Source organism: Wyeomyia smithii, chromosome 2 (assembly GCF_029784165.1).
Source record: "Wyeomyia smithii strain HCP4-BCI-WySm-NY-G18 chromosome 2, ASM2978416v1, whole genome shotgun sequence".
NCBI classification, from domain to species: domain Eukaryota; kingdom Metazoa; phylum Arthropoda; class Insecta; order Diptera; family Culicidae; genus Wyeomyia; species Wyeomyia smithii.
In genome coordinates, this window is record NC_073695.1 from 239,030,398 (window position 1) to 239,055,048 (window position 24,651).

Below are 24,651 nucleotides of genomic sequence, written 5' to 3' on the forward strand. Positions count from 1 at the left end.
AAACGTGATGTCTCACTCATACTCATTTTACCGTTTTACATTTATCATTTTCATTCCAAAACCGTGCCGATATCATACGGATGCTAGGTGCTGATCGTGAAAAGAAAGAAAAGGCAAAATAGTACTGGTCATCTCGTGCCTGGTTTTACCCGTATATCTGGCAGTTGTTAAGGAGTACTTGGCAGCTGCAAAATGGCCAAAAATAGCTGGATATTCTGCCCAAAATAAGGCGTCGTTCACAAATTACGTAACGCTAAAAATCTAGATTTCAGACCCCCTCCCCCCTATGTAACGATAGGTAACGTTCGACATGACTCCCCCCCTAAAATTATGTAACGCTGATCAGCCTGACCCCCCTTCGGAATTTTCAATTTCGGGCAAACATCACAGTTACGTAACTGTCTCTACTACTCCCCCTCCCCCCTAAGTAACAATAAGTAACGCTGACTCAACTCCCCTCCCCCCCCCCTTCATGCGTTACGTAATTTGTGTACGACGCCTAACCAGAGAACAAGAATCATCGGTAACTGGCACCTCTCGGTGCCCCAAAAGCTATGTAATTGAAGTAGGTAGTTCATTTTTCTCTCTTACAAAATGTTGCTGATAGCGGTAAAAGCTATGCATATCGAGTTCTCGCTTCACTTTTGTTAGTGTTAATTTTTCGGCCGTGGCCGGTTCAGTTTTTAAAAATATTTTACTTTCCTTGCCATTTCCTATTCTGCTGCGCTCCTCCCTCTTTCCAAGTAACTGACGAAACCTTGATTTTAAAGGTACCATACAAACATTTCACCATCATTTTCATTCCAAGACCGTATCAATGACATATGGACGCCAATGTCTTGTCTCGTGTCTCGGACTACGTAGAAGTGATGGTCTTAAACAATTAAATGTTCCTCTCGAGTATTTTAAGACTGGACTGGTAATGATCGTGACGCCATTAGTTTTGATTTGTGATTTATCATTGTTTTCCAATCTTTTTATCATAAGTTAGTATTAGGATATAATTTTTTTAAAATATTTTCACATTAAATCAAGGATATCAAATACGCAGATTTGTCCACGAGACGACGATTTTTCGAGTTGGTGTGGCCATTTTTATTGATTTGCAAATGTTTTTTAAAATATGAGTAAACACATTGAGGCATTGAACTTTTGAACGGCCATGTTACTCTCTATATTTGAAGTCTGAGCCCGAGAGCTGCTCGCGAATTAACTCATCCATTTTCATAGAAAAATCCACTGGCAATTCACTTCGGTACGCTCCGATCTCTCCTTTCCGCATAAACCTAAACGTAACACGAAAAGTTAGTAATTTTCTTCTACGCAAAATAATTTATCACTCACTTGAACTGATCGGAGCTGCGTCCCATTGCTTCCGCTGCTTGGGTGACCAATATTTGATTGTTTGCTGTTTTGTTGTCTGTAATTCGTTAGAAAACCATTTAGAAAATAAATATGTGTAATCTGTTCGAATCGAAATACCAACTTTTCATGTTTTCAAACGATAGATGCTCCGCCAAGCGCTCCAACTGTTCTGTACTGTACGATTTGCCCATGAACGTACAAACTTTCGCTAGAACGCCCATTAGATTCCTCTTCATATCTTCGAAATGTAGAAATAAAATATGCTTGCGATTCTTGGCCATGTGCCAAAAATCAGCAGCATGTTTAACCTGCGGGCACCAGATAATTTTGTCCTGGAGAATTCCATCCAGGAAGTCTTGCTGGGCACCCTCGAAGCCATGTATGTGTTTGTAATGATGCATGTACGATGTTGTTACATCCTTGGGATTCCGTGCGACATACACTATCTTTGGTTTGACAGACCACAACTGCTGTGGCAGAAGGGCAACGGGCAGGTGGGATTTAATATGCCGTGGACGGGGCATTTCTTCCACCAACGCAATACTGTCCGGTAGGTTCATTTTGGATACGAAGGTGAACATTCTAGTGTTCGAAGTAAACAATAATGATGTCGACGATTCAAACTAAGGTTTGTACTTACTCTAAAAATTTCGATCGTTGCTGTAAATTAACAGTCGCCGCAGTTTCATAATCCAAATCACGATCAATCAGCCACACCATCTCCTGAGTCCAGGTAGTGCCAGCTTTTGGGAAAGTTACAATCCAGACGTCGTCCTCGTAGACAGTGAGATTTCGAATTCGTTCCGCAAATTGGCAATACCTGGAGGGCATCACGCAGTGACTTGGTAGCCATTTGGAGTCATCATCGTCACTACCATCAACGGGCCAATCGGTCAAGTGAACTTCGAGCAAGTTTTCGTTGTACGGAGTTTCGAAACGTTCCACTTCGCCTCGTGATAAACGTCTGTAGTGGAACATGACTGCCGGAAACCTTTGGTGTTTAGCCTTCCGAAGACTGGCTCATACTAAACTAGGTAATAGAAACGTGATAAAATGCTCTTCAAACTGTTTCATTGTAACGCTGAGTATAAGGTACCGTACTGATGCGCGATTTGATAACCGGTTTGTGTGAACAATTTATAGCAATGAAGAGATTAAATGTTGGCTAGGGACGGTTCCAAATAGACGTCGACCTTGTTGCGGGAAGTGATATTTCTGTAATAGCAGTGGTTCCAAACCACGTGGTGGCTGGAGGGGGGAGGGGGAAACTGTGAAAACTGTGAAAATTTTTAAACCTTCTGCAAATCAACACAAAAACAAATGATACGTGCACGACGATATGAGACTGATACACACAATCTCGTAATACAGAACCTGTATCTGGAATTCTCCTGGTTGTGTCTTGTAAGTTTTCCAAAAATCAAAAAGGTTGGGAACCACTGCAGTAGACTGTTATCAGTGCAAATACAGACGACCGTGTAGTATTAGATACAACCGTTATCAATCATAATGAAAGATGATAACAAGATCGTGATTCCGCATCAGCTGTTATTTTACAGTATGAACCGAAATTTAGTTGTTTGTACTTAGGTTGTTTTGTACTCAAGCTTGAATCAGCTAGTATCCAGAATCACTGCCAATAACTAGAAATCCTCCTTTTTGTAGGTTTTTGAATCTTTTATATGGTTTGTTTTTCAGGGAAGTCTCCGTTTGTGGCGTTTTGTTTGGAAAATGCAGTAAAATGAAATGAAAGCGTACAATAAAATGGTCACTCAATGGTGCCTTAATTTATCAAAATTTAAACGAAAACATTGTTCCAATATCTGAAGAGTACAATCAATAATTGCACGTTAAACCAGTTCCAAGATGAATTCGATTTTCATGCTCTTATCACTACCACTGTTAACAAAATATTCTTTTTCCCCCTTAGATTGACTACCGCGATCGGGAGATTCAGCGACTCGGTGCACTGTTCGCCGGTGGTCGCCCATCTGTTGCTCTTGCGAAAGATTGCTGCTATCGTAGCGTCAACACACTGTCGGAGGACGTCCAGAAGCTGCAGGCGGAGAAGACGTCCATACAAAACAAGCTGGCCAGCGCTTTGGAGAGTCAGCAGAATGCTAGCAAAAAGATCCAGAAACTGTCCGAGCGCAACAAGCAGCTCGAACACGAGCTCAAAGAAATCGAAAACGTCGCCCTGAATGTGGAATCTGAGGCCAATTTGCACATTCTCGATAGGGATAGGCAGAACTCGGATTTGAACGTTAGGCTGCACCAATCCAACATAAGAATAAAGGAGCTGGAAGCGATGCTGGAGGCAAAATCACCAGCACTTATTCTCAGTAGTTCTTCGGCGTCCGCTTGCTCGATGGACTCCACGCTGCAGAATGCTTTGAAACAAGCGAACGAAGAAAAACGTGCCTTATACAAGCAGCTAAATGAACTGAAGCAACGGGAGCAGACGTTTTTGAATGATTATGAGAAAGTTAAAAGCAAATATTCCAAACTAAAACTAAAGCTGTCCCAGCAGAATGTTTACGGTCAAGAAACCAATCAAGATGAGTGTGAACTTTCAGAACAACGAGAGAGGAATCAATTTTTGGAAGAATCCCTGAAAAACGTAACATCCGATCGGGATTTCCTGAGCAGTGAGGTCAAACAGCTGCGTGATACCGTAACCAGACTGACAACAGAAAAAGATAATAAAATAGCCCAACTCGAAAGCGAACTACATTTGTTGAGAAAGACCGCCGCTGCAGGGAACGGGGGGCGATCTATCAAGACGGCGGACTCGGCAGTATCCGGCCAATCTTCGCTTTCGGTGCAATCTGCGTTTCATCGTGTGGAGCGGGAGCGTGATGCAGCGAAACGTGAGGTACAACAGTTGGAGATCGAGCGAGATTCGCTGAGAAATAAGCTGAAATTGGCCACCAAAGCACAGAAGGAAGAACAAGCCAAACACGAACAGGCATTGATGGATTACAGCTCTCAGCTTGCAAAGCTCGAAGCGACTAAACGGGACATGCTCTGTGGACGGAACTCCTCTCAATCGACGATTCAGATGCTGCAGGAGGAAAACCGCGAGTTGCAAGAGCGGCTGAAGCAAGTGGAGGATGACTTTAGTAAGCTGCGGGTGTCCCACTCGCAGCTCAAAATGTTACAAGAGCAAACGGAACGTGCACTGACCCAACAACAAAGAAGACTAATGTGTTCAGAAAATCAACTGGGCTGTGCGGAGGCAAAGCTTACGAAGGTTGATGGTACTATCGAAAGTGCTAATAAGGATATCGGAAAGTTGAAAGGCGATATCGGCGTACTGAAGGCTTCCAGTGCGTCCTTGCAGCGAGAGAATGATAAACTGATGGTATGGGTTGTCTTTTTAAGGTAGAACATTGGTTACTAACTAGTTTCGTTTTTGCAGATGGAGCTGAATAATAAAACAGAAAAGTTGTTCACCGTGGAAAGTGAGCTAAATAAGCTCAAAGCAAGTAAATCCGAAATGCGGGACAACATTGATCGGCTACAGAAGAAACTCGAGTAAGTACAATTTGGCTATTTTCTGTCATATTATATTTTATTTCCTATACAATATTATTCTACTCAGTCGGCTTCGATGGTTACGAATATCATCTTAAGGCTAGGTACACATGATTCACTCCGTTCTCATAACTATGGCACAATCACAATACATTTACTACCTATTTGCTTTCCGGCAGCCGTGCCGAATATCTATCATATAAAGATGTCCAACGTTCTAGTAATAAATTACCGTGAATGTCTCCCGTTGCGTGTCTCTCATGTCGTCTATTTTTGGTAACTCAGTATTCTTCCGTCTCCGCTGGTCCGAGTCCTAACAAACTCATGAACCACCTATAGAAAGGAAAAAATCTGTTCGGTTCGAAATCGTTACTGGAGTGGGTGCAATTATCTAACCATATTATACCAACATTGATCTAGGATAAGTAGTTCATGCTATTAACATCGAATCGCATGCTGACTGATGTTAGGAGAGGGTGGGGGCATTCGGTTAGCGCTAATCTAAACTTGGGGTATGGTTAACGTGAAGTTCCCAATCCTGATGGACAGTAGTCGATTTCCGTTCAAATACCTGGCAAGTCCAACGGCTGGCGGTTGGCAACCGATGACTCCGTTCTGAAGTGGAGCATCATACGGAGTATAACCTGGCCGACAGCTGCAGGTGGCGGCCCGAATTTTGACAGAACCCTTCTTCGGCTCTAACCACTGACCCGGTCCACACGGCCCGCGGGTGTAGAGTTTATAGCACTGCCGATTTATCTCGACCATGTCTGGAGTGCTATCACAGGCGCTCTTAGGAACTTCGTCCTCTGAGCAGGTTTGGTCTAGATTATGAATCACTCCAGAACAACCACAAATTCCGTTATACGAAATGCCGTCTAGTGACGGTCGGGTGGTGAAGTCAAATATTACCACCTGTTGTAGACTGCATGGACCTTGCGACCCTATCCGGTAGCATGTTTTCTCTTTTGGGAAGTACAGTCGACCCTTTTCACAGGGATTTGGTATACAGGTGTTGGAGTCTATCAGAAACGATCCGGTTTCGCAGGGTCCCTGGGTGTACAGTTTGTAGCAATAACCATCCTTCCACAGCACATAATTGTCCTTACATCGACATTCCGCTCGCATGGCGGTAACTTCCTGCCGACCTTTTTTGTCCGCGATAATAAACGTGTGTCCGATAGGGCAAGGCCCGATCGTTCCAATTTCGTAACACTGGTTTGTTTCATTATGAAAATGCGGTAACCGCTGATGACAGGCGCACTTTTTGGAGGGCAAAAATAGCTCTCCACTTCGCAAACAGGGGCCTTTGCTGAAAAATTCATGACACGTTTCCGTTTCCTCGTGGAAGTAGTTTCCGAGTTCACCTTCTTTTTCACACTGAAATAGAAAAAACAATTGTTTAGATGTTGTTAAATTTGGTGGTGTTATTTATTTTACTTTGCATTTTGCAATGCCATCGTTATCCATGCTGATTAACTTTCCCTTTGGACAGGGTCCTTTAGTATGAAGGTGATAGCACTTGTTGTCCTGTGGCCAAAATGTCATTCCACTTTCGCAGATTTCCGTCGATTTGCAAGTTCCCCATCGTTGTCTAGGTCTGAAGGAAATAAAACAAATTGTAAAAACGCCTCCTCTGTGTGACAAAATCGTAACGCCCTACATGGCACTTTTCACTTCAGAATCCGCGAATGGGGCAAAATACTGGCCGAAATCGCACGGACCTCGCTCGAACAATCGATGGCATCGCTTCGTTAGGGGGTACTGTGCTGTTGACGGTGGGCAGCGGCATTCAGCCGATGAACCTGCGGCCGTGGCACCCACTCCGACCGGGCTCAGTTCCATCGTTTCTGGGCACGGGTAGCCCATCTGGAAGATTTTGAAGCATTTCTTAAGTGGTGGCCAGTACAGGAGCTGCCAACCGCCCGGTTGACTAGCGCAGGGATTCTTGTTCGGGTCGCTCCAGGGCGGTGGTACGATGGCGGCTAGCGAGGACGACTGCAGGTTGTAGAAGGTTAGGATGCACACCCAGACGGATGCATGCCTCATTACAGATCTGAAAAAAGAGCGGACAGAGAAGGGGGAATAATTCTTACTATTATTATTTGAAATTGATTTGGAACATTCTCCTAAACTTGAATTAGCTTCAGAGTGTTGTTTCTTTCAATTCAATTCTTTTCTCAATTTCTTCTTTAAAAATTTTCAATAGCTATTTGTTAAGCTTAATGATTTTTTATTGAATTTCATTTTTTTTTTCATTTTAACACAATGTGATTTTTTTTGTCAATGACTTTTCAAAGAATTGTTGAGCATTTATGAGAACATAGTTAAGCATTTCCATGCTAAATGATAAAATCGTTGAGCTGTTCAATCAACTCTTGATTTGTTTGTAAAGAGTAACTGTTAAGAAAGCGTGATCAAAATTGATTTTTTTTATCGTTGAAAAAATCATAACCTACCTCCTAGAAATCTATGATTACGCACATATGGCATCTTCTAGTTGGTTTCGTGGTACGATGCTGGTTTAACAAGTCAGCCGTCGTAGGTTCGAGTCTCAGCTCGGGGGAAGACTGTTAGTGTCAGAAGGATCGTAGTGCTAGCCCCGCAATTGTCCTGTACACTAAACAGTTGGCTGCGAAGTCTGTGTATAATAAACGGAAGGTCGAGTACCGAATCGGAATGTATCACCAAGGCTTTGTTTTTTTATCTATCGCACAGTGGTTTTAAAACGCGTAAAACGTGATTGTCAGCCTTTTCAGTTCAATAATGGCATTTAAATGCTATAGTGTAATCGACAGTGTAAATCTAATGTAAATCTAAGGAGGCTTCTTTTGATGCAAATAATTTTTTGATTCTTTCCACCCAAAAGTGAGATAAAAATTTTATTTTTTAATTCCTTGTCAAATCAAAATGGAGTCTTCAGCAAAGTTGTAGACAATCTTATGTAGAAAAACTAAGACAGCATGGTTCTATCTCTTGAATATCGGCCACATACTGGTACTTTTATACTATGTTCTCTGAAATGCTATGTTCTCTGAAATGCTATGTTCTCTGAAATGCTATGTTCTAGAAATTTTTTAATTTTTGCTGAACATACCTAGGGCAAATTTTCAACTTGCGTTGTCTGCGTTGTGTGAAATTTCCAAAAATTGGGTTTTTGCGTTACATAATTTATGGAAGTCGCCATAGCAAGTTTCGAACGCTATCATTGCATTCAAGAGTAGGAGACATTTGAATGAAGTGTGCTGTGACATCCGAACTACTCTTACTTGTTTTTTAGAAACGAATGCATAGAGCGATCTCAACAGACGTTTCTGATGTGACATTTCTTATCGCTGGCACCAATAGTAAAAAGACAGTTTTTGGATCATTTCTTGCAGGAACAAATGCAAAACTTTCTTTGCTAAAATTAATAACTATTTTATATTTCGCTATCCTTTTGATGATCTTAAATTTTTTAACAAAATTTGAATTTTTTGCATTTTGTTGATTTTTTAGTGACTTCCTGCTTAATTTCTATTTTGCATGATATGATATAAGCTTCCAGTGGGAGTCGGCATCTAGTATTGAAAACATTTTTTCAATTAGGTTTTAATTTATATTGAATTATGTTCAGATATTTATTGAAATTCATAGTATGCGATTGAATACGATTGCTACAATTTCAACGTTTAGTGAAACTCTGTGGTGTCTTTTGGGTTTAGATACTGACTGTGCACTCAAGGTTATGTCATACTAACTCTTCCTCCCCAGTTGCCGTCATTATGAATGTGCAATATAACACACATGTCAATGCAAAAGTATTCAACTCTGGTAATTTAGTGTTTATTTTTCCCGTGAGATCCAGAAGATCTTTCATTAACTTTTGTTTTATATGAAATCAAATTTATTTATGAAAATATCGTCTTCGAACTCCTGATTTATTCTTGAGAATTCTTATGTAAGCATTCAACGCTTCGATGTTATATTGATAGCGAAGCTGCGCGAAATGCGTCTTTTCTCACATGAGGAATATCAAGCCGTAACATTTAAGAGCCAGTTCGCGAGAGGCGCAACCGCATGTTGTTTTGATGTTCTCCGATTGGGCTGAAATTTTCAGCGTTTGTTTGTCTATTCAAGATAGGATGTTTTGCAAAATTTTAATTTTTTTCATTGGGGTTAAATGGGGTAAAACGGCTCTTGGAAATGATATGTCCGAAAACGTCCAAATACTAAAAAGTACAATAACTCCTGCTAGACTTGATGAATTTTCCTTAAAATTTGTGGTATTATTCTACACTAAGAGTACTTCAAAACACATGGTCACAATATATGGCAATGAGGTAAATTGACGAAAAAAACGTATTTTTCTTCTAAGAATTGTCAATTTTCAGGGTCATCCTACTCTTCTCAACATCGCTAGAAAAAATATATGAATATGGCGTTTTGTAGAGCAACTCAAGAGCTTTAATGTCATGTATAAGCCAAGTGTGCCAAATGGGGTAAAACGGCCCTAGAAGGTTAAAATTAAGTATTAATTTGAAGTAATAATCTAAATTTTCAGTAAATCTATCAAGTCTAACCCAAGTTCTTGCAGTTTTGGTGATTTTGACGGCTTTTTTCGAAAAAAGAAATCTTCGAGGAACGTTTTACCCCAAATTGCGTACTTTCTGGTAAAGTAGGTAGTTCTGGTAAGGTACAGTGATAATCCAAATTTTCAATAAAATCTATTAAGTCTAGCAGGAACTATAGTGCTTTTAGTGATTTTGACGGTTTTTTGAAAAAAACCTTCTAGGGCCGTTTTACCCCATTTGGCACACTTGGCTTATACATGACATTAAAGCTCTTGAGTTGCTCTACAAAAAGCCATATTCAGAAATTTTTTCTAGCGATGTTAAGAAGAGTAGGATGACCCTGAAAATTGACAATTCTTAAAAGAAAAGTGCGTTTTTTTCGTCAATTTACCTCATTGCCATATATTGTGACCATGCGTTTTGAAGTACTCTTAGTGTAGAATAATACCACAAATTGTTAGGAAAATCCGTCAAGGCTAGCAGAAGTTATTGCACTTTTTAGTATTTGGACGTTTTTGGACATATCGTTTTCAATGGCCGTTTTACCCCACTTAACCTCAATGAAAAAAATTGAAATTTTGCAAAACATCCTACCTTGAATAGACAAACAAACGCTGAAAATTTCAGCCCAATCGGAGTACATCAAAACAACGTCCCTCAGAAAGGCGGTTGCGGCTCTCTTGAACTGGCTCTTAATCACGGAAAGACGAAGAACTTCGAGACGCTATTCGCGCTTACTATGTCATCGGTTTTAGGCTGATGTTATACTATTGCGAATAGGTGTGATGCACGTTTTATTCCATGAGGAACAATAGCAAGAATGGGAAAATAGATAGAAACGTTTCGCCTCGCTTTCATGCATTCATTGAAGCAACAACAGACTTGCGGAGAGTGTACAATGTTGTTAAACTTCAACGCTCCCAGTGTTTGCTCTCATTCTCTTCGAATCCATTGACGGGAGTGCACGGGATTGACACTAGCACATCGGTGTTGCGAACCAAACCCATTAACCACACGCGTACACGCTATGTGTGTAAATACATGATAATCCGGTGTTTTGTTTTATATTCGCTTGAAATTTTTATTTGGGCCCCCCACGCACAACACCTGGCGTAATGCGTATAATCTTGTTTTGACTACATTGTGATCACTTGATAGATTTATGATTTTTATCATTGTAGAAGCTTACGACTACTGCTACCATTAGTTAGCTAGGGTATCGAACGTCTTCGTAACTGTTTTTTTCGGCAGGTTTTTTTGCAACAATCTTATGCAAAAACCTGCCAAAGAAAACCATTGCCGACGATGTTCGATACACTATTCCGTGGTAGACTCAGTGTTACTTTCTATGCACTGTCAGTTCGATTCATCACTATGGGTATCAGTGATGGTTATATTGGCATACCTTTATTTACTAGCCAAACAAATCTTTAAACATGTTAAAATAGCCTTTATTACAGCTTGAAAAACTGTGGGCTACTGTCCAATTGCAATTAATATATTGCTTCCTGAACCAGTAAACTCAGTGCCTGTAGATTGGATTTAATCACTTTGAAGGAAAACTTGAAATTAGTCTTAGAGTTGTGGGGTAGAGAACATTTTCTAAGCAGCTTTAGGAGCCGCCTGTGTATTGAGACGAAATACTCGAAATGTGTTGGGGGAAATTCAAACCTAAGTATATCAATCTGTTCTCTATTTTTTTCTCTGCCAGAAGTTGTTTTCAGATACAGGTCGATTTGTTTCGAATGGTGATTTCTGTGTGATTTCTTCGTGATTAACGGTATTTCTTATATTCGTAAGACAGCTAGACAATCAAAGTTATCGTTTCCATCATTGAAATTGTCGATATTGATCAAAATCCAGAAGTTTAGGGCCTGCTTTCTTCGACTGATTAAAATAGGCGCCACTGCTTAAGCCGTTCCCTACCCTACATCTTGATGCAAGGGTAGATGATATAAATAAGCTTCTCTTGTTGTTTATAAGCATGCCAGACGTTGCAGTTTATCTATCTTTTTCTAAGCTGATACTTGCGTAGTTTCAGGACACCACTCCAACAAAGCATATGCTACTCTGGATCTTACTATTGCCGAGTATAGCCAGTGAATCATCTCCGATTTGAGTCCCCACTTTTTGTCAAATGTTTTGCTGCAAGCCCAAAGAGCGTTTTTTGCTTTCAGTAATTAGTAATAGTAGACCCACATTTACCCCTAACTGAAATAGTAATCTAATAAGCGAAACCAATAACTTTGTATCCCAGGTTTGTTTAGTTGTCCACAATAAAGAAGATAAAATTTCCGGACAACCTCCTGTTGGTTTTGTCGATAAAGTTGATTTTTCCGATTTGGCTGTGATTACCCGGTTCACTAAAATAGCAAGTGTCCAATTTGAGATGCACATGTCAAAACCGCGTTTTTTTATAGCATACTTTGTAGATTCCCGGAAAGCATTATCAAATGCTCCGTCAATATTAAGAAAGCCGCCAGGGATTTTTTTTAGCATCAAAAGACTACTCTAGTTCCTCTAGGAGAGGAACAATAAAGTGAATCTTTATATCAGATCTAACACTCAACAGTTTGTGAGTATTATATTAGATATGCATCTCAATTATATAAAATAAATCGGAAACAACCGGAGCACATTCGTTACTCTACTAAGCTTTCCGGTACAATCGGTAAGCGTTTCAGGCTAGCAATGTGAAACTACCTGCACAGTTGCCATTATTAATTATTCTTGCAAAGTGTTTCCAATTGCAAGGAATCGCTCCAGCCTCGAAACCGATTAAATGTGACTTGCGGCATTTATTCGTGCGGTGCCGGGGTTCGTACAGTCTCGTTTTGCGGCTTTTTTAAATGTGCCATTGCAAAGCGACGCTCGACTATTGTCGCAAATTACCGTCCTACACTTCTTCCTGTTTTGCTTGGGTAGTATTGACCTTTGTGTTGGCGAAAAATAATTGATCCAACAAAATTGGACAATTTTTATTTCGAATCGGCAATAGTCGTAAACGTTGATGAAAACAAGTGAGTCGCGTGGGTCAATTAAATTTGGTAAGATTGAAACTGGTCGCGGCTTTCGCGACAAAATTGTCTCTGAGAATCAGACCCAGCAACCGATTTGAAAACAATAAGCACAATAGAACTGTGAAACCAGTGTTATGACAAACGGTGTAATAACCATGGGAAAACTAATCAACTTCAAATATTGCGTGAAACAAAGAAAAAAGCTGGTTAGACAACGTAATTTAACTGACAACAAGAAGCTTAATAATAATAGTTGTGATCCACGGAATCAAAACTGTATACGATTCCATATCGCATATCGATTACGTAACCAGCTGCCTACCCGCTGTCATGGTCAGCAACAATTTTTAAACCACGCTGAGATAATATAGGTCAGCAGTGTGGACTTCGTTGACGCAGACGCCCAGCTGATGGGGTCAATCAACGCAGCGCGGCAGTGCTGTGGTGACCAACATTTTTGGCAACCGGTAAACAATTGGTCACTTTTCTTGTTTCTGTTTTCGCACGGTCGGCGGTAGCTGGGGGTAGCCCCCGCAGGGGCTTGATTTAGAGTGACTTTGCCACTTCAAATTATACATTTATTCATGAGTTTCAACAGACATTGGCCTTCAACTGGGTGTCACTTGGAGAGAGCATCTGAATTGATTCGATTGTTCAAAATTGACGAAATGGGACACCTATTTGTTTCTCTAACGGTTGGCAGTTGATTGGCCTGTGTTCACAACTGACTTCACAACTGAACTGACCGAATGGACAAACAAACAACGTAAATTACACAAAACCTGAATGGTACTAATGGGAGCATTTTTTTATAGACGATTATGAAGCGCAAAACCATGATTTAAAAATTGCTTAGGTTTGAAGCGCGCGGGTTTTTCTTTATATTTCAATTTTTTCGACAATAAACCTTCTCTCATTCGATGACAGCATCTGTAATTATGTTGTCGTTTAGACTCAATGTTTTGCTTGGCCTGTTGCATCATAGAGCAATCGCATGCGAAAGGTACAGAGAGAATATTCGATTTCGTAAAGTAACTTTTAGAGATTGGAAGCAAAAAAACAGGCCTTAGCTGAGGCTGGTGGAGAGTAATATTTTAGCTTACATAGCGTACAGCCGCACTAAGTTTGGGCACGACGGAGGCAGAAGGTTATGCAAAACTATACGTCTGGGAGGATCCCCTTGCCTCCCAGTGCAGTAAGTGTAGGCAAACTGTGAGTAAACGATGGAAATAAGAGGTTAACAAAAACTGTCTATTGCCTGCGTGTAACTCCTTCGCATTCAAATGAAAAACAAAACATACAAAACGCCCTGCTCTTGCAGCGTTGTTGTTCCGCTTTGGGTCATGGGTGATGCACCGGAGAGAAGAAGAGAGGTTATCGGATTGTGTTGCTGTTAATAGCTAATAATAAGCCTTAATTGTTTGCACGCTTGACTGTTTATGGGATGAATTAATGTTAATTGTCGCGCTGACTTGAATCACGATTGCTGTCAAATCATCATAAACTTTGTGTTGGGGTCATTTGACAGATACTTATCACAAATGTTGCATTATTTTGATAGTAAATTTTCATCATAGCTTTTGGTTTATACCTTAAATGCAATGTGCTAAGTTATGGCATATCAATTGACGAAAATGGTTTAGCCCTAATGGAATAAACTACTACACAGATGTCTTCTAACGTTGTTCCATATAGAAAATTCTACAATGACATTTTGCAAGGCACTGATAGGGGGTTATATATCTTTTTAGTTTTCAAAAAATCGATTTTTTATTGTATTATCTTATAAAACAACATCTTGAGAACATTTTTACAAATTTTCATAAAGATCTGAGCAAAAGGGAGAAAGTTAGAGCGATTTGCAGCGCGCCTCGCCACGGCCGCATAAACTTAACTTGAAACTTTATATGTACGCGTTTATCTCGGAATGGTGTTTCTCAAAAAATGAGTTTGCCGTGTTTACGATTGCGGCGAACCTACTGAACCGATTTTCTTAATCTTTTTTTTGAATGTTCGTTAGAAAAATTTCCCGGTCGTTGAACGATCGATATTTGATACACGAAGCTTAACTTTGACGGAAAAAAAGTTTCAATGGAATTTTCAGCGCTAAAACATTCCCGTTTGCACTGAAAACAAAATACTCATGAAAACGATCGATTAAAACGATTAAACAACCGGTTTCGGGGAAACGGACATTACTCGCCAAAAATTTGTTTTTTTTATGAACAAACGTGTTTTGTTGTTGTTGAATAACTGAACTTTCCGAAAATTACTACTTTTATGCAAAAGGAACGGTGCCACACGCTTGAAATAAATTCTGTGAAATAAAAATTATAAAGTCAGTTAGTTCTAGAGTAGATCGTTTTTGTCCGATATTTGTTAACGGATAACGCGAGAAAATGCTTAACCACTTTAGACTGTTTTTTTCTTTGTTATATTCGATCAGATATCATTATTTAAAGTGCCAAGACATTTTTTGGTTAACAAACCGTACTGAAGTTCAACACAATACAAAAACTGGGTAAAGTAACAAAACCCTGAATTTGATTCTGATTCACATTGTAAGGAATTTTTTAATAAAATTAAACTAAGAACTTCAGTGAAACCTTGCTCTAAAAGAAGTTCTAACAACTCTTGGAAAAGTTAGTTTAAATTCAAGTGACTTTTTTTTACCATTTGCTGTTAAAAGTTAAAAGAATTGAATTTTTATATCCACAAAAATTTCAGATCTTTAATTTATTCTTAAATTCAGTAGAATATTCAGGATATTTATTCCAAAGTTATAAACAGTTTTTTGTTTTCAATTAATGCTTTGCAAAATCCTATGAATTACTCCAATAAGGGGCCATCCACATACCACGTGGACAGCTATGAGGGGGAGGATGGCTAATGCCCACGGTCCATACATTTTTTTTAGAATTTATATGGGCAGTTGTCCACGGAGGGGGAGGGGGGGTCAAAATCGTTAAAAATCTGTTCACGTGGTATGTGGATGGCCCCTAAGCCAAATAGTAAAACGATTAGACACGAGTGTTCCTGATCTGAATGAAACTTTGATGGTTTTTGGGTTACCGTTTTTTTGTTCAATAATTACTGTTAAAGAGTGAGCGAGTGAGTGATTAATCTGCTTAATTATAGTATGAAAAATGTTGAACTTCGGCAAAAACAACGTTGTAAATTATTCAATTTATTTTCGAGAAAAGAAAACTGAAAAAATAGAACAAAGCTTTCTATTATAAAAAAATACTATTTTACTCGAACATTAGCTCACTCGGCAAACTTTGTCCCGCCTATAAAGAATGGGCTGAATCTTTTTGTTTAATTCTTTTTAACATTGGAAGCATGGGAATTCTTAATTGATTCGGTATACTTCCAAAGATTGACCTTGCTATTTGATTATAGTCTTTAAATGCATGACGAATCTCTGGAATCGATTGTTGGCTTCTGTGCATTTGTGTGGGACCCCTCTTATCTGGTAGGGGAGGTATCAAATCAAAATTAATCATCATTCTTGTACTCTAAAATCCTCACATTCCAAATTTGGTTCCATTTGGCTGGTTGGTTCTAAAGTTCTCTAAAAAAGCATGTCTTGTATGACCAGTCCACATAAGCACTGGTGATGACTGTATGACACAGTCGAAATACGTATTTGTTTGGACTAAATTCAATATTTATCTCTCAAATTTCTAGTAGAGTCTAACGGAAACTTAAAATTCTTTCTTCTAATTTCTTAAATCATTCTGCTAAGAAGCTCAAAATACTTTTCAAATGTCTTGTGTTGTAATATTTTTTCGTGTCATTTTTGGTTCCATTTACTTGATAAGCTTTCGAGTTGTACAGAAATTTGTGTTTAGTTTGTATGGGTACTCTTCCATTCCAGAGAAGGAAGATGTCTCAAAATACCACATAGATATTTTTTGCTCCCAAAAACCTCTTCAGGTCAAATCTGATTCCATTTGATTAGTTGTCGAGGTATGCACAAACTTGTATTTCATTTGTATGGGATCCCACCTTTCCAGAGGCGGGATGGGGTGTCGTTCCACCATACAAATAATTCTTGCTCCTAAAAATTCCTAGATGCCAAATTTGGTTCCTTTCGCTTGATTAGTTCCCGCATTATGCTGAAATTTGTGTTTCACTTGTATGGGATCACTCCGTTCAGAGGAGGGAGGGATGTGGAACAACCATAGAAATATTTATTGCTTTCAAAAACCTTCACATGCCAAATTTGATTCCATCTGCTCGATTATTTCTTGAGTTATGCAAAAATTTGAAAAAAAAACTTTATGCAAAAATTTGAAAAAAAAAACTCACAAAATTTAAGAGGGATGGGTTCTGAACCAGCATATTAACCCTCCTTGGTACCCGAAACTCTTACATACGATTTTTTACGCCGATCCGCTGATCCGTTCCAGAATTGAATCGTGATTTGGGACTCATTTTTATTATATGGATTATCCTTCTCGGAGTAAAAGTAGGAAGTAGTAGATTGACCCTACTTTTAAATAATTAGTAACATTTTGAAAAAGAACTTTTTTTACACAACGCACGTACTCAGTCCTGTCCAGTTAATCATTTTTGTGCATTTATTAACACAAATTGCATTACAGCAGTGTTTAAGCAAGCACTTACTAACTCTTTCTGTCAATCATTCACTCGTTAACTACTTCATTTATTTACCTCACTCACTCACTTATTTAATATCTCATTAGCTCACACACTCGATAGTTTATTAATCCATTCTTTCATAATCTCATCTCATCTCTTATTTCTTATGTCACACATTCTCTCACGGATTCACTTATTTACTCAGACACAGTGACTAAATCACTCATCACCTCACTCAATTATTAACACATTTGATCACTAAATTCTCATTGTCTCGCTCATAATTTCACTAACTAATTCATTCACCAACGCTCGTGCAGTAACTCACTAAATAAACCACTCTATAATCAGCTTTTTTACTAACGGAGTCACTCATTGATTTACTGATTCACGAACTCATCTTTCGAACGAACTTTTATTCATCGTTTATGTCACAGTCACTTGCTCACTAACTCGCTCATTTACTTACTGTCTGATTCACTCACTTATCAACTCATTTTATCGTCAAAACTCTCATTAACTTATTAGCTTTCTTACTCATTCATTACTTAAACTTTTGTTATTCATAAAACTCTAACTCGTGATTATTATTGCCATAATAGTTCCATAAAATAAACAAAAAAAGCGTCTTCGGCTTACTCTGAACAGTAAAACGGAAGAACGCGACTGTATTTGATCTATATAAAAGATTGCCAAATTTTAAATTTTAGTATTATAAAAACTTGTCAAACTTGATTTCTTGAGAGTAACTTTTCTAAGAGATTGTGTTGAAACACTGCCTTATCTAATTTTACTTATTCATTTAAGTATTGCACCAACTATTTTTAAGTTAACAGTAAACCATAGATGTTGTTAGACACAGCAAACACAGGCTCACCAATTTACTTACCAGCTGAGATGATCACTGGATGGAAGTCACTTATTCACTGATTTTTCCGCTCACTCAGTTACTAATCGACTTACTCGCTCACTAACTCTAACTAAATAACTAGTACATCATCTCACTAAACGTTTTATCCACTTACTAATTTTGTAAATTGAACTAACTTACTCATCGACTCACTCACTAAATTATTCACTCAGACACCTCAACTCACTCGCTTACTAATTCAACTAATTATTCACTCATTTGATCATAAAATCTTTCATTAACTACTCAATTACTCGCTACTTAACCTACACACTCACCAGTTCACTTACTAATATGCTCATCACCTCACTATTTACTTGCTCATTAACTCACTCACTGATTTAGACACTTACTGGCTAACTCAGTCACTAATTCTAGCTTTCTAGCACACCAATTCACTAGCTGACGCCATTATTAACTCACTTATTCATTTATTCACTCAGCCGCCTTAATTCACTCACTGTCTTATTCAGCCACCTTAACTCAAACTCATTCACTCACTAATTCAACCAACGATTAACTCATGCGATCATAAAAGCTTCATGGATTCATAAACTCACTTATTCACCCACTAATCAACGCACTCTCTAAGTCACTCATGCATATGCTTACCAATTCACTAATCAACCCATTCAATGATTAACTCATCCACTGACTCACACACTTACTAACTCTTTCACTCTTTCAATTACACCCTCGTGAAGTATAGGGTAAAGCTTAAAATTGGATAAAAACACCCTAAAATTTTAAGAAAATGCTATAACTTTTAATTCAGTATGATATTTATCAACGCTAACGTAACAAAAAATACTAATTACTCAAATATCTTTAAAATATTTTTTCCTAAAAATTCGAAAAATGCGACGTGTAGAATAAATCCTTATTACAATTTGGAATTTTCAGAACTCTTTCCATGTAGAATATTCAATTGGTGTATAGTATTTACTAATTGAACAAAATGAACTGAAGAGACATACATCTCTGGAAATCCATCGCTAAAGCTGCCAATAATTGCATAACGATTTATTGACTTCAAACCTTGTTGATAGCCTTCAATTGTTATGTAGGTAGCCTAAAATCAAACATCGTTGATTTGTGAACGGCTCAACATCTGCATATTGCATGCACTTGATTGCATGTTTTCTGTGCGTTTACTTTGGTTTACCTGTGTTATTCATAGTCGAGAGTGTAATTGTAAATTTTAACGTTGAATAAGTTTTTTCTAGATTTGTGCCGAATTATTGTAGCGTTAGAATACCCGTTAGAGTATTTATTGTGGCACAGAATCATCAAAACGATTTACAATCCTATTAGGGTAGCATTTTCTACAGTGTTGCACAATTCAATTACGCTTCCGGACCGATATCAGCTAGGTCTATCGAAACGCAGCATTTAATCTCGAACGGCTTTAAAAAGCCATTATAACCTAATCGAAAACGAAGATAGGTTTTTTTTCTGCAGGGATGCGCTAATCTGGATTGAGGCTTCGGAATAGGTACAATCCAAATTGAGTTATTCAAACACTGTAACTATTGTTTCCGGCTGGAAGAGGTTAACATAAACTTCCTCCCCAGGAAAATAACTGAAGATTATTCAATTCTTCGACTGTTACAATGACATCAACCAGACGCTTTGTCTTTGGCAAATAATTTTACACCTCGCACGTATTGTTTATTGTCGCGCTTACTTACTTACGTATGCACCTGTAAAGCGTGACAGTTTACATAGCCATGTAGCATGACAATGAATTATTTACTCGCGGTAAACAGAGGATGCCCGGTATGCTGTGGGCTTGGAAAACAAACCGAACAGAAAATACTGTGGTAGCGGACAGCAATATTTTTACACTATCGATTTACTTTAAGTTTAAGCGGAATTGCTTCCCTCTCACGTCGGCAGAAAGTTTGCACGATTTCAAGGTGATAATTTATCGCATCAGTAAATATGCTTCCATAACCAACGGCATTCAAGGTTGCCGGCCATTCACACAGCAAACACGCGAGGCACAAGGGTGCAGTTACCCCGGTTGGAGTGATAAATTTGTGCCGCATAATAATGAGATGTAGACCTCTTTTTCGAGGATCGAAAGGGTTGCCTCGGAATGTAACCTGCTCAACCGGTCGCTTGACACGCTGACCTACTCATCCATCTGATCGGCAAGTTAGAAACCATGTTAACAAGATTTTAATGTTAGACCGATTGCCGCATCGATTTCAACTCCTAATCGTCTATTTAGTACTACATACTACACGGTCTTCCATAATGTACTTGTTAACATAGGCTCGGTTCGGTGAACACAACGAATCGCCTTCACATTGCGGTTTGCTATTTCATGCATTTTCTAATCGAAAGAACATTTTTTTTCCAATAAACAAACACACCGGTGCGGCGCCAGCGCATTGCAACTGTACGCACTTCACCCTGGACTGCGGCAGAAGCAATTTGCGCCAAAATTTCAAAACCGCCAGAAACGGTTGTTGTTACTCTGTTCCACCACGCGAAGCCGGTATACTCATAAGTCGAAACAAGCCAGAAGCTTGGCGTGCTCTTCCACCAGCCATCTTTCACATCTCGTTACCAATAGGGTCGTGTAATTATCGCTTGTAACTGGCAATACTTCAGTAGGAAACTTTTTCCGTCCTTGAGAGGTAGTTGAAACAAAACTAGGCACCCTTGAGACCTTCCCAAAAAAGTAAAGAAAAAAAAATCGCACCGTCCTCCTTTCGGGGTCCACATGTAACCCAACTCTATTAGCACCATTTATCTTCAGATTTTGTTTTCATTGTGGAACCGGTTTCTGTTTCAGTTTCCACGTTGTAGAAACTTGCACCGTGCAAAAAAAAAAGATGTTTAGTGCCTTCTTCATCTCGCGGTGCGCTGATCGTTTCAAGACCACCCGAAGAAGGGCTCGTTTCTTCGAGATGGGCTTTAGTAGTTTTTGGAGTAGGCGCGTGACTAGGCCGGGCCTTACGATGGTTTTCGTCACCTCCGATTGCGTTACAGCATAATAGTATAATGTGGCACACATAGATTTGATAATTAGCGTCGGGATCGTAAACAGCAGTAATGTTGGTTTATGTTTTGTTTTTTACTGTTCAGCGCTGTTTCATTAGCACTAAACAGCTCAAGGTTATTGCACGTGAAAAAGTATAAACGTGTTTTTGGGACACCGAAATATGTTTCACGCTTATGAATTTTTATTCATTAAACAATATAAGTACATGAACACTGTTACTATAAAGACGTCAGCTTGGACTTGGTACGAATCAAAATGCAATGACGAAAACAGCCCAAAATAATAACACTAAGCTCACTAAACTGTTCACTACCAAAATCACACCAAACAAAAAAAAAACTCTCGTTGACCATCCTTCTGATAGCTAGGTACTCACTTCCATCGAAAACTCGCCTGCGTTCCAGCAGTTGAGTAATAATTTTAAACATTGGCTTATGTGCATGAAGGCATTGATGCTTCATTTAGCCGAACGTAAACAGCAAATTTTGGAACTGCTAGATACAATTAAAAAACGTGCGAATTATCTCCGATGACTGGGGAATGTTAGCGGAATTCAGTAGGTCATAGCAGATAATAGCCTTACGTACTCTCTGCTCAAAAAGACGGGCAAAACATGAGTTAACGTTTGCGGTGGTATTGAATCAGTATTTGATAAGTACAGGATAATGACTCATTGAGAATGCTGTTTTTCCTTGTTCGAATAATCACCTGAGTATCAAATGCTGAGTAATAGTTCTATTGAACAAAGTATGAATGGGCAGCCAAATTTCCAATCTTCTATAACCACGAGCAGTATTCCTTCTGAGGTTTGGGAAATAAATTTGTATTCCCTTTATCTGAGCACGCTGCATAAGAAATGTTTGGACTCTTTGAGATAATAAAGTACTGTCCTATTTAGTTTAGTTATGTAGTGTACAAACAATTTTTACCTAGATGCTAATTGAACCAGAATATGAAGAGCAAAGTAAAACCTTGGTGCTACATTCTGATTCGGAACTCGACCTTCTGTTTATTATACACTGACATCGCAGCCAACTGTGAAGTTTACAGGACAATTGCGGGGCTAGCGCTACTGACACTAACAGTCTCTCCCGAGTCGAGCCTACGACGACTGGCTTGGAAGTCCAGCATCATTCCTCGAGACCAGCTGGGAGTATTTTGAACCAGAATATCGAGAGCAAACTATTCAAAATAGATATCAGCCAATTCATAACCACTCAAATAAGTTCAGAAAATCATAGCAATTAATATTTAGAGAGCGATCAAATAACTATATTTTGATGTAAAATATAGAACCTTGAGTAAAGTAACTAAAATCTAATAAAAATAAATTTTGCATCTTCAATTTTTTTTCGATAATAGTTGGTTATGTCATTCTCTTGAAATATTCAGTCACTTAGAAATTATCATGAGCTCATCCAAGAATATTCAAAAAGTTTGTGGAATCTGAAAAATGCATTCTGAGAACAAAACTAAAATCTGAGGTCTGAAAATAATAATTCTCAATCTGAAATCCAAATTCCAAAATCTGGGTTATGGAATATCAGGTTTCGCTTTTCAACCTGAAATCTAAACCCTAGATTGATCTAAATCTGGAATCCGGAAATTTATACCTCAATTCAATATCAAGATTCTACTGTCTCCCATAGTTACCAAGAAGGGAAACTTAATCGCTATTTGTTTTTTTTTTTTGTTAGTTGCTTATTTCGTTACCATACAGTCGTCGTTGTTTCTTCCACGGGAAATAAGGTGTCTAGTATCAGCACCTAATTCCGGAAAAGCAATATTGAGACAATATACTGTTTCAGACTACGCAACGGAAGGTTGCTTCGAATATCTGCCTGTATGTGGGAATAGAATTTTGAGTTTTTTTATGTTGCTCTGGGGAGGAGACAACTGCACGATTGAGCTGGAATTTTCATGGAGATTCTTTTCGAGAAGACAAAACTTTAGATAACTATAGACCGTTCCGATAATTAGAAATACACTCACGATCAACGTCATTTCAAATAACGTGCAGTATTCAACAAAACGTTGGCTGCGTCCTGTTGTTTACATTCAAAAGAAACAGATGCTGTCATTTTTTCTAACATTCAGTGCGAAATTTAAAAATGCGTGGCCTTTCTCCAGAGCAAAGAAAGCGAATTGTGCACAAATGGGGCACCGTGAGTAGTCTTTCTATAAGAAAATTAGCCAGAGAAGAAGTTATAAGTGTCGGAGCAGTTCAAACCGCATTGCGGAAGTATTGTGAAGAGTGCACATTTACTGATGCCCCAAGACGTGGTAGAAAACCCGGGCCTGTTGATCCCACAATCGACAAAAAGGTTAAGGAATACTACAAGCGGCATCCTCCAGTATCAGTACGAGATGTAGCGAGAAAGCTTGGAACCTCGGCGAGTAACGTTATGCGTGCCAAGGGAAGAATGACTGCAGACCCGTCGGAAGCAGGAGCAGCCAAAACGAAATCCAAAACAAGCTGAATCTGTGAAACCGAGAGCTCGGAAGCTTTATGACAAACTTCTGACCAAAAAAATGGGGTGTGTTATCATGAATGTCGAAACCTACATAAAATTGGACTGTAAGACTCTGCCAGGACCGCAATTTTATACATTACCGAAAGGAAAGGATGTCCCTGGACCAGTGAAAGCCATTTACACCAAATTCGGCAAGAAGGTAATGGTTTGGCAGGCCATTTGTGAATGTGGGAAAATATCTCGTCCATTCATTATGAATGACACAATGAATGGTAAAATTTACGTGAAAGAGTGTTTGCAGAAAAGGTTGTTACCCATGGTCCAATCTTTTGGCCCGATCTTGCTCCCTGCCATTACTCTAAGGATGCACTAGGGTGGTATAAAACAAATAATGTCACATGTGTTCCAAAGGAGATGAATCCTCCAAACTGCCCTGAAATTCGCCCTATTGAAACTTTTTGGGCTTCGACCAAGGCAAAACTGAGGAAATATGTCAAACCAGCGGACAAAGTTGAAAAATTTAAAAAAGATTGGCTTAAAGTGGTAAAAATGGTCGGAGAACACACTGTGCAAAGCTTATGAGTAGTGTTAAGAGAAAAATTAGAGAACTCGCGTATCCTACGAAAAATAATCCCAACTTGAATTGAAACTGGAAAGAAAACACTTATTATCTATATTTCAGAATAAAATGACCCGAAAAATCCTGTATTTTTTGTTTTATTCAAGAAAGAAGATGTATTTATAATTTCCAGAACAGTCTATACCTTAAGATACCTACCGCTAAACGAAATTCGAAAAGTTAATTTCCATTGGCACCCTGCTGGTTATTTCATGCAATAAACAATAATTCTAATGTTGTTCTCGGAACTACGATTTATTAAAACCACGCGCGTTGTACGGTAAGCAGTATCACTCAAGTTAGCAAGAAAACACTTAATCTTTTACGGTATTCTCTCCTTTTTTTTCGCTTCATTATTCATTTGGTTCATATTTTCACTACAACGCAACCCATATTGAGAGTGAGTGTTGTGAGCGCGCTAAACCTCTCGTTTTCTAATCCCATTTTGCTAAGGTAACTCTCTCTTCAATATTCTCAAAATTCGCATTTCCTATCTAATCACCCCTCCTCCTAGAAGGAATTTCTGGCTACATTATTTACCCCGAGGTA

At 38.8% G+C, this 24,651-nt stretch overlaps 3 protein-coding genes across 8 annotated transcripts in view; 1 reads left to right on the forward strand and 2 right to left on the reverse strand.

Annotated features, from left to right (window-relative positions):
* Positions 1–24,651, forward strand: part of LOC129721742 (centrosomal protein of 135 kDa) — a 96,739-nt gene that overhangs the window by 48,269 nt on the left and 23,819 nt on the right. For both annotated transcript variants that reach the window (XM_055674656.1, XM_055674657.1), the window contains exons 4-5: positions 3,296–4,729; positions 4,787–4,902. In XM_055674656.1, the coding sequence (XP_055530631.1) occupies positions 3,296–4,729; positions 4,787–4,902 (1,550 nt within the window). The remainder of the gene's footprint in view (positions 1–3,295; positions 4,730–4,786; positions 4,903–24,651) is intronic.
* On the reverse strand, positions 1,045–2,427 carry LOC129721746 (luciferin sulfotransferase-like). Its single transcript, XM_055674665.1, has 4 exons — positions 2,006–2,427; positions 1,487–1,947; positions 1,345–1,420; positions 1,045–1,286 (listed from the first exon to the last, which is right to left on the reverse strand). The coding sequence occupies exons 1-4, from the start codon at positions 2,341–2,343 to the stop codon at positions 1,166–1,168; spliced, it is 996 nt and encodes a 331-aa protein (XP_055530640.1). The 5' UTR covers positions 2,344–2,427; the 3' UTR covers positions 1,045–1,165.
* LOC129721743 (uncharacterized) overlaps positions 4,919–24,651 on the reverse strand; it is a 31,027-nt gene continuing 11,294 nt past the window's right edge. The window contains exons 2-5 of one of the 5 annotated variants that reach the window (XR_008727458.1): positions 6,566–6,958; positions 6,343–6,502; positions 5,313–6,282; positions 4,919–5,253 (exon numbers count right to left, since the gene is read on the reverse strand). Coding sequence is in view for 3 of the 5 variants with exons in the window: in XM_055674659.1 (XP_055530634.1) it covers positions 5,184–5,253; positions 5,474–6,282; positions 6,343–6,502; positions 6,566–6,951 (1,425 nt within the window). In the remaining 2 variants the exon portion in view is untranslated. Of the gene's footprint in view, positions 6,283–6,342; positions 6,503–6,565; positions 6,959–24,651 lie in introns of all 5 variants that reach the window. The other 4 variants (XR_008727457.1, XM_055674660.1, XM_055674659.1 and 1 more) reach the window with 4 other exon arrangements.